The sequence below is a fragment of the Branchiostoma lanceolatum genome, chromosome 2 (assembly GCF_035083965.1).
Source record: "Branchiostoma lanceolatum isolate klBraLanc5 chromosome 2, klBraLanc5.hap2, whole genome shotgun sequence".
Taxonomy (NCBI): domain Eukaryota; kingdom Metazoa; phylum Chordata; class Leptocardii; order Amphioxiformes; family Branchiostomatidae; genus Branchiostoma; species Branchiostoma lanceolatum.
The window spans coordinates 17437435-17451438 of NC_089723.1; the positions used below are offsets into that span (position 1 = coordinate 17437435).

At 40.8% G+C, this 14004-nt stretch overlaps 1 protein-coding gene across 1 annotated transcript; it reads left to right on the plus strand.

Annotated features, from left to right (window-relative positions):
- The first annotated feature begins 1474 nt into the window (after positions 1–1474).
- LOC136427673 (minor histocompatibility antigen H13-like) lies at positions 1475–11375 on the plus strand. Its single transcript, XM_066416723.1, has 12 exons — positions 1475–1704; positions 5658–5756; positions 5949–6031; positions 6646–6734; positions 6889–6974; positions 7357–7482; positions 7922–7997; positions 8512–8595; positions 9051–9087; positions 9650–9752; positions 10520–10605; positions 11014–11375. The coding sequence occupies exons 1-12, from the start codon at positions 1495–1497 to the stop codon at positions 11096–11098; spliced, it is 1164 nt and encodes a 387-aa protein (XP_066272820.1). The 5' UTR covers positions 1475–1494; the 3' UTR covers positions 11099–11375.
- Positions 11376–14004: the final 2629 nt, after the last annotated feature.

The following is a 14004-nucleotide window of genomic DNA, read 5'->3' on the forward strand; positions in this document are numbered from 1 at the left end:
TTTTACATTTTCTTCCATCATATTACGCGATTGAAAACACCCCATTGGTTCGGTGTGCAGTTCGATCACTGACGTCAGCTTTTTCTTCTGTATCGGATGTGTGGTAGATTTACAGTAGCCTCCAACCAGGTCCAATGGATTGCAAAGACCGTATCCAACTGGAAGAAGGAGCTTGTATAGCAATCCGTACTTCTTCTGCCAGTTAGATACGGTCTACGCAACCTATAGATCTGCTTGGAGATTAGATTTACAGGAAGATAAAGAATTTCGAACTTGAAAACATCTAATGATTATATAATTACTAATTAGAATCCCTGAGGTATTTCCGAGAAGTCACCCCCATTGCCCTATTAATATTGATTCAACGAATTGACATCGTCTTCAAGCAGACAGATGGTTTGGACATTAGAACAAGCAATGTATAAGTATACGGCACGTGAAATTACGATATGTTGCTCTATCCCATATGATTGTGTGTAATCAAACTCATTTGTATGCACCTATTCGTTTGTATGTATGTATAGATGTAGTAGACCTTACGAAAGTCGCTGTGCTTTTGTTGTGTCAATAAAGATCTTCTGGTTAATTTCTGTAACTTTAAGTTGTTTCTTGACTAGCCAGTTGGTCACTCTGGAAAAAGGTACGGTCATATAACGGTACTGTCCAGTCGTACATACATATCCATACTATCCATGATATTGCATTTGTTCTGTGCGTCAAAATGAACGCTGACGAATCCCTCCCGATCGATGTCCAAGAGGAATAGACCACCGCCTTAAATGCTGCAGTTTGTACTTCTACCGCAAGGTAGCATTTTTGACAGGGCGAAACACTGCCTTTGACAAAGGACAAAGGACCACGTACAAACAACTTTCTACCAAAAAGCGCCCTTTCTAAAATCCAGTCAGATGTTGGAGTGTACAATTGTTAAGTTTTCTGACCGGTCAGCCAGATAGTTATGAATCTCAATCTGTGATTTGGGTTGAGAACAGTCAGCTTTTTCATTTTCACAAGTTTTTTAATGATCTTTATTGTGGGGAGCCGAAAGTTCCAGCAAGACATATGCGTTACTGCCTACTACCCAAGCACATGTATATACTAGTACCCAGCTCATTCTCGACGTTTTTGACAATTTATCCACTTAATATATATAATGTCCTTGCTCTATCCAAGCAGTTCTGAGCATCCGTTACGTCTGCTTGGAGATTGGCACTTCCCACTATGTGGCGTACTTGCATCTGTGTCGTCATTACACTTTATCGGAACAGTATATTCAAATTTCTTTGGGGGTGAACGAGAAAATGTATTTAATAAATACTTCACTATCGTAAAAAAGATATACAAAAAGAACGTAAAATACAATATTTTTCTGATCATATAATATCGATCTTTTGATAGAATACATTTTAAGGATTAATTATTTTTGGATTAACTGATTCTAAACACATAAGCTCCCCTTCAACTCCTATTGGTCTGATCCATTCCTTCCCCAAGATGGCGGACAGTGTGGCTGAAAATGTGGCTTCGGAGGCGGCTGCGGCCCTAAACGAAACCTTAAACGGGACGGAGGCCGTCAATGGCACGGCCAAAGTACCGTCCACACCCGAGGGGATGGCTGTAGCGTACAGCAGTCTGGTGGTGATGGCGCTGATACCCATATTTGTGGGCGCTTTTCGTTCCGTCAGGTACCATAGGGAACAAAAGGTACACACGTTTTGGCTTTTCATATCAGTTCTGTTTTGGAGATTTCACATCGCCAGTCTTTGTTGTTGTAGTTGGATAAGTGTAGTTATTATTTGAGTATTCCCAGTTAGTATTTCTCGCTCTTTGAGCCGTGAGAGATGTAAGGGTATGGATTTTTACCCTCTTTTTTAATAGAGGTACGTGTTGCATGTCTGTGCGTCTTTCGATGGATTCCTTGTCTATAATCTGTGCGTGCAACAAATGCGAACCATATGGTAGCGACTGTGTTCTGTTTGGTTTCCTTTATGTTTTGCCAAACGGTATGGTTGGTTGAAGTGTGTTGAATGCTACAAACTGAGCTTGGTCTGAGGCCTTGAGTTGTCTACGTCTTGGGGAGATGAAGATTATATTTCTTGGCACAAAACCGGAAGTCGTCATCGCCATGCAACTGGGCGGGCGCTGATTGGTCAAGAGCGTTTACAGGTTGAAGAACCTGAAATGTGAAATGTCTGCAGGGGGTTCTGTAATTGGATGGAAATGAAATTATCTAAAACTAGCTGAGATGTACATGTATTTGTTGAGTAAGAGGAAAAGTCAAGAAAACAACAACTCATATTCCATATGCTTGATTTAGTCTGAATCCCAAAGTGAGTTGTTTACCTTTTATGTGTATCCTTTTTTTTATCTCCATGAAAAAAGGCTTTTTCATGAGATACTGTTTTGCTTGCGTTTGGTGTCTGTGTGTATGTTTGTGTCACCGGACGCTTAAAGTCGCCATAACTGTAGAACCTGTACATGGATTGAATTGATTTTTGGTATGTGGGTGGGTGTCAGGTGGAGGAAGGTCAAGGTCGATTTTGGGCTTCCTGGCATGTGTGACTGGAACTGCAATGGCGTATTTGTTAAAATCTTAAATGTAGAAGAACTGAAGAGTGGATGGACAGATCGTCATGTTCTTTGGTACACAGGTAGGTTAGACCAAGTTGTACACACTTAAGTGCAAACTATGCAAATGAGACCGAATTTGCATAAGTTAGGAGGTAAATCGTTTGCATGTGTGTCGTCGGATGCTTAAAGTCAGCATAACTGTAGAACGTGTAGATGGATTGTAATGATATTTGGTATGTGGGTATGCGCTGGGAGGAGAATGGTCAAGGTCGATTTGGGGCCCCCTGGTTTGTGTCCCTGGAACTGCAATGGCCTATTTGTAAAAATGTTCTAAAGGGGAATAACTGAAGAAAGGAACAACAGATTTTCATGTTATTTGGTACACAGGTAGGTTGGACAGAGATGTACACACTGAAGTGCAAATCACGCAAAGTTAGTGTCTTTGCGCAGGGCTCCAGACTAACTTTTAGGTCTAGGAGCACTGTGCCCCTAACCCAAAAAAGTTAGGGGCACCAGCAAAAATCTAGGAGCACCACTACAAAAAGTTGGAAGAACAAGAAAAGTCTTGGCCATACCAAGTAATACTCCTATCAATCAATGTTAACAACCTGGAATAAAGTATTTGAATAGATCATAAAATATAAAGCCTACATTGATTGTGCAGAACAACTGGCAATGTGTGGTATATAATCTAGTTAGTTCTTGGGGAAGAATGATATCTGTGTAGAGGGATTTTAGAAAAATTGGGCATAGGTTCCCCGGCTGGCCCCTATCCGGGGGCCACGGTGCCTCAAGTTCAACAAGTTGAAAAATACACAATGGTATTTTCTTACTTGGAACAAGGCAAGTAATGATTCACATATCCTTGAATGATAAATAAATAGATAACTCTGTTACTTAGTTATTGGTTTCATGACCAACACAAATTAAGTCCCATTCCATGATTTTAAACTTCACTGCTGGCATTAAGTTCAACCCTAAAAACATTTTTACTGGCATTTTTTTTCACCCCCACCCTCTGTCTACAAACTATCAAAAATGCTTTAATATTCTAACGTTGAAATTCTTGCTCAATAGTATCAAAAATGATCTGTTTGTGCCAGCCCAGTCAAATATCTAGTCCAAATTTCGCGCGTCAGGACCGCGCGGCGCGACCATCCAATCACAGGGCCACCCCCATCGGGAAAAGGAGCGCCGCCTCGCCGGTGTGCATGATATAAACATGTCGATTACATCAAAACGTAGCCCTGTTTCTTGCCGTTATTTTGACACCAAGACCAAGAAAAATTAAGGTGGTAATTTTTATCATCAAAGAGTTCGTTACAATCGAATTTTAATGCTCAAAAAATTAATTTTCCCTTTGTTCCAGGTACCAATTTAAAGCTCGTAATCGGCTCATTCTGCTGCGGTCTAAGACGCAGGCGGAAGTGAAATTGGCCATGTTTTGAATCACGGCCGCGCGCGCTACGCCGCGCCGTTTTCATCGGTAAATTTCTGGCGTTTGAAACATTTTACAAGATAAACAAACACATCACGAGAAAGAGAAAGTTATATTCTTTATTTTCATGGGTGACTTTGCCTGTAGAAACGAATAGTTTTTGTATCGCGGGTGTGGGAAGATGGTAGAAAATTTACCGATCGCCATGCGGTAGTTAGCCGATTTTCGCGGTAGCGTCGTTGGAATACCTACTTGGAACGGACATTTTTTTGTACTGCGGGTGTGGGAACAAGATGGAAAATTCACCGGCGATTTTCGCGGTAGCTTTTGAATACCTAATGTTTATTTTTCAGCTTACCGCTTAGTTCTGCACCTATTATCTAGGTGCAGGTCTTAATTTTTGATAGTCGCACCGTGCGACCGTGATTTTAAATCTAGTCGCATTCTCAAAAAACTGGTCGCATACATATTGTGTGCGAGTCGCACTCACGAGCGCTGTTGCGTGTGTGTGCGCGTGTGTGTATGTTTGTGTCACCGTGTTTGTATGTATGTGTCACCGGACGCTTAAAATCAGCATAACTGAAGAACGCGTGGATGGATTGAAATGATATTTGGTATGTGGGTAGGTGTGGGGAGGAGAAAGGTCAAGGTCGATTTTGGGCCCTCTGGTATGTGTCACTGGAACTGCAATGGCGTATTTGACAAAATCTTCAAAGGAGAATAACTGAAGAAAGGAGCGACAGATTTTCATGTTATTTACTTGGCAGGTAGCTTAGAGAGGGATGTATACAATAAAGTGCAAATTATGCAAATTGGACTTAATTTGCCTAAGTAATGGGAAAATCTATATTTGCAGTGTTGGCCATTGTGGCACTTCTAACAGCTGTTAGTGTTGATAGCGAAAGTGGGTCAATGTGGAACCTGAGCCCCCGACAGCTGCAGGTGGCCGGGGGTCGTACCATTGAGCGATATAGAATGGGGGGAACTGGTTTAATACAAAAAAAAGTTTCATGGAGATTTTGGGTCCTAAGACTCTTGTTTAAACGGTGAGAAGAGAGATAGAATGCTGTTTTACACATGTATTTCTGTTATGCAGGACATGCAGGTATGGCCTTGTCTACTTTTTCAACAAAACCTGGCTGTTTGCCATTATTTGTCACTGTCACAGATTGATGTGATCTAGGGAATAGACTAGTTTTAGTATTCTTGTAACAGTGTGGTACAAGCACCACTTACTGACCAGTCTATACTATAGTTAACTTTGCTGTACAGCTAATTGGGAAGTGTGATACGCAGGCTGGGCCAAAGCCAAAGCACTAGTGTGAGGAATGGACTAGTATTCTTGAAACAGTGTGGTTCAAGCACCACTTACTGACCAGTCTAACTGGTCCAGACCTTTTAGCCTAGTGGTAAGTGTGTTGTGTTTGTGCGCTGGTGGCCCAAATTCGATTCCCAGGAGGCTGTACTACTCGCCTCATGCGTTTCAGCGGTTCCCATACTGGGTATCGAACCAGGGCCTTGGCGGTGAGAGCGCCAAATCCTAACCACTAGCACTAGACGAGACTGTAATACTTCAACTTGCCTTGTACGTTTCATGCCATAGTTGTTAGTTTGTAACTGAGAGTCCTATCTGTTTTCTGTCGTACAGGAGTCTGGGGAGAAGGGAGAGACCATGACCAGTAAGGATGCTGCCATGTTCCCCATCATTGCCAGCTGTACTCTCTTTGGACTCTACATGTTCTTCCAGGTAAGACTTTACAAAGATAAACACTACAGGTGATAGATCAACAAAGTATATGCCTGGGATTAGAGAGAGACAGGTCACCATCAGCACTTTATAAACTGCCTGTGACTCTATGCTGTCCTCCACTGTTTCTAATTTGATTGCAGTAACCTTTTATTTTGCATTAACTTGCCTTTTTCTTGTGATGTGTTTCAGATCTTCTCCAAGGAGTACATTAACCTGCTCCTGGCCTTCTACTTCTTCTTCCTGGGAGTCTTGGCACTTGCACACATCTTAAGGTACACCTTGGGCTTAGGTACACCTTGGGCTTATGTGTATTTGTAACAATCATGAGCATCATTCAGTGCTTGAAATTCACATTTGGGAATAGGTGCACTGGTGCAAGTAATCAAAAAATCTAGGTTCACAGAAAGAATTTTGGGTGCAGAACATAAAGTGAAGTAGAATATGAGCAGAACGTACAACAAACCCTACTGCCACTCTTGAGAACTTCAATCTCAAATTCTATACTAGTAGCTAACTTCAAAATTCTTAAATGATACATCAAACAAAGTACAACTAAGGTTATACATATAGTGCCTTTTCTGATACTTAAATTTCAAAAATATTCTGTAGACTAGTGTACAATGGTACCTCTACCCTATAGCCTACAAAAATATCTAGGTGCACTGGTTCACCCACAGTCAAAAATCAGGTGCACAGCTCCAACTTTTGGGTGCACATAGCACCCAGTATTTTGAGCCCTGTGATGTTATTGGGTACAAAAATGAGCTTGTTGCTCTTTGACGGAGGAGTTTTCGTAAATGATTAGTATATCAGAGTATTAGTATTGGGTTGTGGTGACACTTTGTCAGTCAAACCTGTGTTCAGTGAATTGTCTGTTCCTGTACAGCCCAGTGGTGAATGCCCTGATCCCTGCCTCCTTCCCCAACCAAGACTATCACCTCAAGTTTGCCCAGGGGAAACCAGACAAGGAGGAAGGTAAGGATTTATCCAGCCTTAGGCAACTTATTACTGCTTATGTCTTCTATAGTTACCGTTTAGGTTTACTTTCATAGGTACATAAATTTGAATCTTGTTCAGTAGTACATTGCTATGTGCATGTTAGCCAATGCCTAATTTCTTTCCCCTGCAGAACTGATGGACTACCACTTTGACCGTAAGGACCTGGTCTGTCTGGGCATCTGTACGGCCATTGGTGTCTGGTACCTCATGAAGAAGGTGAGTACATGGTGAAAACTGGATTTGGCGATGACTTTTCCCCAGGATTGGTCACTTTACATTTAAGGGGTAGATGTAAGACATAACTTTATCATTCACTCTCAATTTTTTTTTTCCATTGGGAGGGTTTATTTGCCATTCTAAGATCTGGCAAAACAAACATTTTCATTTACTATTGTCATGCCTTGTATATATTTCAACTGTGGTAATTTTGCAACATGTCTGAACAAAAAGAGTGTGGTTGTCTTTTTGATAGAGGCCATGAACTAGGCTACGGCCAAATCAATGAGGAGTGATTGTATAGTTGAATGAAACAAAAATATAGATAAATAAAGGCTTTGTTTGGAATGTTTCTTGATTTCATTTTTCCTCTCGCTTGCAGCACTGGGTGGCCAATAACCTGTTTGGGCTGGCGTTTGCCCTGAACGGTGTGGAGCTGCTGCAGCTGAACAGCGTCACCACGGGGTGCATATTGTTGGGGGGACTCTTCATTTATGACATATTCTGGGTAAGTCTGGGAGTAGAACCTGTGAATGTTCGTGACAAGCTGGGCAGAACTGTAGGTGTTTTTTAAAGTATTGGTAAAATGTTTTTCTGTTTCAGGTCAATAATTCCCTTGTAACAAGTAGACAGATCATTGTTTGGGAGAGGGTTGTGCCTGACTGTCGGCCTGTGACATATCTTCCATACAATTGGGCAGTGGTGATGATTATGAATATTGTACCATAGTTACTAGCTTCGTAGACCATTGATTTACCTTGTTAGTTATTGTCTCATTTCTCCATTCATTTTGCTCATCTACTGCAGTTTGTCATGTACCTTTTATAAAACATTTTGATACAACCGGTTTCTGCTATTGAGTGATTCTACTCTTAGGACTGTGCTTTTGTTGTTTTGCTTGATTTTCTGCTCACTTATGTTGCATATGTTATGTGTGTCTCTTACAGGTGTTTGGTTCGTCCCAGGTCTTCGGCACTAACGTCATGGTGTCAGTAGCCAAGTCCTTTGAGGCACCAATCAAGTGTAAGTAAGATTAAGACTGTCTGAAAAAAAGCTGCTGTCCAACCAGATTATTACCCACCTATGTTGGGCAGGGAAGGGTTGGGCTAATCTCCCAGCAGATCTATTGTTGGCCATGCAGTATCAAAAGGGCCAACGGGAGATTAGGGTTAAACGAGGACTGGTCACCTATTATTAGATTTAAAGTAGACTTCAAAATTTCAAAATCTTCTTTTTTGTGAGCTTGTGTCAGGTTTTGGGTGTCAAGAGCATGTCATCCATAAAATTAAGTCAGTGTGGCCCAACACTAAACAGAGATTTGGCAATTGGCACACCTGCATACAGACAGTTTATTCCTGTTCCATTTCCTACCGTTTACACTTTCTGGTGAGCACTGACACTACAGTGCCCCTTCTTGGTGTGTGAATTGTTTGGCAGCTTTGACTTTCTGTCCTCTGTCTTATACAGTGTATGTAGATCAGAATTTAGATTTGGCACATCTGCTCACTGACAGTTCATTGGTGTTCCCTCCCTACAGTGGTGTTCCCACAGGACATCCTGGAGAGAGGCCTGGAGGCCAACAACTTTGCCATGCTGGGGCTGGGGGATATCGTCATTCCAGGTCAGTGGAGGGAGGGGTGTGTGTGTGGGTCCATAGGGATATTGTCATTCAAGGTCAGTGGAGGGAGGGGTGTGTAGGTAGGGTAGAACCAGTGGAGCTGGGGGATTTTATTTTTTTCATTCAATGGTCACCTGGATATCATCATTTCAAGTCAGTGGACAGTGGAGTCAGTGGTGTATGTGGGTAGGGTAGGACCAATGGGGTGGGGGAACATCGTCAGTCTGGGTCAGTGGAGGAAGGGGTTTGGCTGTGTTACTTTAGTAGTTTCTCTGTGGTATGATTAGTCAATGGTCCTGCTTTTCGAGTGGAGACTTGGACACTTCTGAAAGTGGCAGATTCAGACTAGAAAAGTGCAGTAAATTGTTGATACATGCATGTTTGAGCTTGTGAAGGTAAATAAAAATAAAAATGTGCATTGTTGATATGTGAAGCTGAATTGTCTTTCTTTGTTGCAGGCATATTTATAGCTCTGCTGCTCCGTTTTGATGTCAGGTGAGTGTGAAAAAAGACATAGTTACAGACCGTGCATGCCCTCTGGATACATGTTTGCATGTTGTACAAACTGAAATTTGCAGAAGAAAATTTGTGATTGACAAAGAAAACAACTTGCAATGTAATAGAATAAAGTCATTGATCACAATGTACCTAATTAGCATCAATAGGCTGTTTACAATTTTTGTTGGAGTGTGTCATAATGATACTTTTTAGCATCACTAAATAACAAATTCTGATTCACATCGTTGAGTGTTAACACTGTTAAGTGTTCAAAACAGTGTTCTAGCCAGCCTGAAATTTTTACCCGTCATCTCAATTTTGTTTGATGAAACATCATGTCGAGTGCAGAAGTCGCGACAATCCTGCGGGAGTCCGGGGCATGCTCCCCTGGGAAATTTTGGAATCTCAACCCTCCGAAACACTATTTTCTGCATTTTGAAGGGCAAATTTTTCTGGTATATCAAGCTTAGTTTGACAGAATGATGGGTGCTGGCTAGAACACTGGTTCAAAACGAAAGGAATCTGCTCCCCTGACATAGTCCCTGTGTTCTCCCCACAGCCTGAAGAAGAACAGCAAGCTGTACTTCTACTCCAGTTTCATCGCCTACTTTGTCGGCCTGCTGGTCACAATATTCATCATGCATGTCTTCAAGCATGCACAGGTGAGATACAAAACAGCACTGTTGTCAACTTAGCCGGACATTTGCCTAATTTGCAGACTTCTAGGATGATCCTGATGGATGTTAGAAACCATTGCCCCCGTTTTTTGTTGGGGCTTTCAGGACATACAGCAGACTTCTTTGGGAGCCGAAACTACCTCAGAGAATCTGTCCCATGTCGAAAATCGCAAATATGTGCACTCCAAAAAATAAGCGCCGGTGCTCCTAGAATTCTGTAAAGGAGGCTAGTCAAGCAAAGTGGTTTGTTTGAGAACAGTGGAGTTCTGAAGTAAGATTAAAAAAAGCAAAAAACAGTTCCTCCAGTTTGTAGTACAATATGTTTTATTGGCATGAAATCTTAGCCTTTCATAATTTAAAACAAATGTACAGTTAAACACTGCTGCTGGTTGCTATGTAATCAAAGTAAGTTTAACTTTTCCTAGTCTGTATAACGCAAACTACAGCTGTCCGGGGGTTTCTGTCCCCTCCCCGCGGCGGTTACAGGGCTGCGAGCCGTTACAGGAGCTTGATTGAATTCAGGCTAAACTTTTCCCAACATAAGATAATTACAAGTTAGTGTTGGTGATAAGTGGTGATCAGTAGAATAATCCTTTTAGCCACTTAGTAGAAAAATGAAACACCATAGCTGAGGACATAGTGTGCCTTTTCTTTGACATCTTTCATGCATATTTGGGACCAGCTTTTCACTTCATTGTACCCACCATATATTTTGAGCAGTACTTGCTTATGCTTTGGTCTCTCTTGCACAGCCTGCCCTACTGTACCTGGTGCCTGCCTGTATCGGGACACCACTGTTTGTGGCACTTGTGAAGGGGGAACTGGTGCAGATGTTTGGGTGAGTCACAGATTACCTGCAGTTCAGCTATGAAATGCTAGATGGTGCTCATGTACTGACTACCAAGTTTGCTGTACACTAAAGATCACAACTCACTCTCATGTATGAATATTGTAGGTTCTCCTTTTGGTTGTGCAACTTCATCAAGTGTCATGTAATGGCATCCATGGTTTGAATTGATTTCTGTATGTAAGGATTGAAATTCAATTATAATTTGCTATCGGTGTAGTAATAACAATATGGATATTTCTTCAGTACCTTTGTCAAGTTGAATTTTGTCACAAGACTACAGTATGATATAGAGGCAAATGTTACGTTACTGCATCATCATCTTGTCCTACTGCGTCTTACCTACCAGTATGTATCAATTAAAAAACAGGTTTTAACAACAGTTTCTTTCTGTCTCAGCTATGAGGACAGCCCAGAAGAGAAGACCGCAGAAGGAACTGCCAATGACAAGGAAGGGAAACAGGAAGTCAAAAAAGACAAATGAGTACAAAAAAAGGAGAAATCCCCTCCTAGGAGTGGTAGATTCCGAACGTTTGACTGAGAGGAAGGTAATATTTAGTTGGAGATCCATTCCTTAGGTGGAGGCAATAAAAACCTCCTTTGGATGCAATGGTATTGTCTAGATGAGTACTACAAATTATGATAGGGAAGATGATACCATTACCTTCAAGGGGACACTGCAACTTTAGTTTTGATTACATATACACCAGACGTATAACTGTAGATATACATATAAATGTATTAGATTTATTGGCTTTTGAGATTCTTTTTTCCTTTTTTGGGTACTTAACCTAGATATCTGCAGCTTTGACAAATTTTAGTATGGAGGTAATGACCAAACATCACACTGCTTAAATCATAATTGTGTATGGACAAAGTTATTTATTGCTTACAAGACTAAATACTCGCTGCAGAATAATTTTGGTGAAAAACAGCCTTGACTTCATAGATGGACATTCCAACGACACCTTTGTGGGCTGGGTCACTTTTCTCATTTCCAAAAGGTCTAGACATGCATCCCAAATACATTATCTAGTAAGTCAACTGAGTAGAAAACATATAACAATTGCCTCTGTTGTTTTGTGATGTAGTTTTCTTGAATTCACATGGCTTTTCTTGAATTCGTATGGCAATTCATTGCATGATATTGCAATATTGTATGGCATAACAACATTTTCTAAAGAGCATACATGCAGATTCTGCATATCTGAAGTTCTTCCTCTCAAAGAGAGGCTTCCTAAAGGCCAAGATGAAAAGTGTCTAAAAGAAGTCTACACTGACATCAATAACAATACAAAATGGAGACCACTCCAAAACTGTTGAACCAGGAAAGAAAGCAAAACATATGTCAAAAGTCTATAGATTGGACAAGATATGGATATGTGATTACTGGGAGAAACCATAATGCCAGAAAACCTTGATGTAAACCAGAAAATTCTGTTAAAGAAAAGTCAATGACACAATAAATATTGAAGAATATGCTGTATACACAGTTTCCATTGATTTTGTTCACTGTAGAATATAGAAGCTTTTTAAAACTTTGGAAGAGCATATAGAAGCAATACTCCAATGGAATTGAAGTTTTCTTCATTTTTGATTTATAGGAAGGTTTCAACCTGTTTTGACAGAAAATCTCATCAAAGTCCTTGGTCAAGGTCATTGCAAGGTTAGAGAGAAATTGTTGGCTGTAGTCTTATTCTAACAATACAGTTGTGTACAGTGGCAAATCCACCTAACATTATAACCAGCACATGAAGAAACATGTTTTATTGCTGGTGCCCTCTGAAGAATCATAGAAATAAGAGGTGACAATTTTGCCATTATACATACCTCTCTAGGTCATTATGCCTACCCCCAGCTATGATCTATAGCTGTGCTATGCTTTACATGCCCAGCAATAGTAACTGAGCAACAACTGTCGCTGATCTGTTTGACAGCTTTGACATTCATGTGCCCAATTAGTCTCGTAAACCTCTCAGAATATCTCGCTGAAATCTCAGCTATTTGTGTCTCGATCAGGCTGAGTAATCCTCAGAAAGGGTTCAATTCCATCTCAAATTGATATTTCTTATCAGTAGAGGCTACACAACTCGAAGATGAGGATGCTGTCTTGCAGTGAAGGCCTAAGGGAGGTACACATGGTGCAGTTTGGGTATGAACAGCTAGGTGGTGTTACTGCACCCTCACCAAAATAGTCGTGCACCTGTTGGCTTTACAGACAGATGGGCGGGATCATTCACATGTTTACTGCCCAGCCCTGTTTTCTTCCTCTGCCCATCTATACATCTCCATTGGTCCTCTCCCATCTCTATTGCATCTATTTTCTCAATGAGGTCACATTTCTTACTATATTTTTCGACATTGCCGACATAGGTTAGCCTTTTGTAGTGGCAAGAACACACAGCTGCGGGAGTCAAGGATGACATGCCAAACCTTCCACACCCATCTGTACACATCTATCTAGTTAAATGTGATTGTCTTTTTAATGGCAACTCATTCTCCTAGCTCTGTCTTGGTAACATGTAAACTACATTGATATGTATTGATGTTTGACAACTATTGTTATACGTATATGAGTACATGATGACAATTGACAATAATGGCATGTGTATTTGAATTGCTGCTCTCCGTTCCAGCAATAGTTGTCGTTATCTTCCATTTCATCAGCGTTTCTTACTTTCTCTTCTAGACTTAATTTTCACAAATTGCTACTTACACCATATCAAACTGATGGGAAACTGAATAAGTGTTATGGTGAAAGGGAAGGTGAAAGACATGGCAAAGTATATACAAACAGCTCAAGAAGAATGGGCGACAATTGGTACCTAGACTAGATGTTTTCTTGTAACAAAAAGATCTCTTCCAAAAGTCCAGAAATAATTTCTTTATGTTGGGAGCAATATTGACAGAAATATGATATGATCTAGTATGGATGGAAAATGCTATTCACTGTTTGTTTGTCACTGTTGTTCTTCACTGTTTCCCTCCCACATTTGTGTTATCAGTGCTGGAAGTCATTGGGTTTATTTGGGCTCATTATGAGGGCATCTCGTACAGCACTTGCTACATGTGCACTTTCTTCCCGCTCCAGATAAGGCTGTGCACACGCCATCTTACATCACCCTGCAAATAGCTGGGAAAATATATGCCTGCATCTGTTCTTGGGTAGATGGTACAAATTCTGAGCATTTGTACTATATAAGTGTTCGTAGCGCCCGAGGTTATTAAAGTTATTTTGCAAGTTGAATGACCTTCAATCATTCATGTTTGATCATCAAGCTTTATTACAAGAAATTTGTGTATTATATCTAAATAACAATACAATATTCTGCACTATGCTTGCCTTTCAACATTATCACAAATGATGCACATGTACTCATGCCTGGAAGC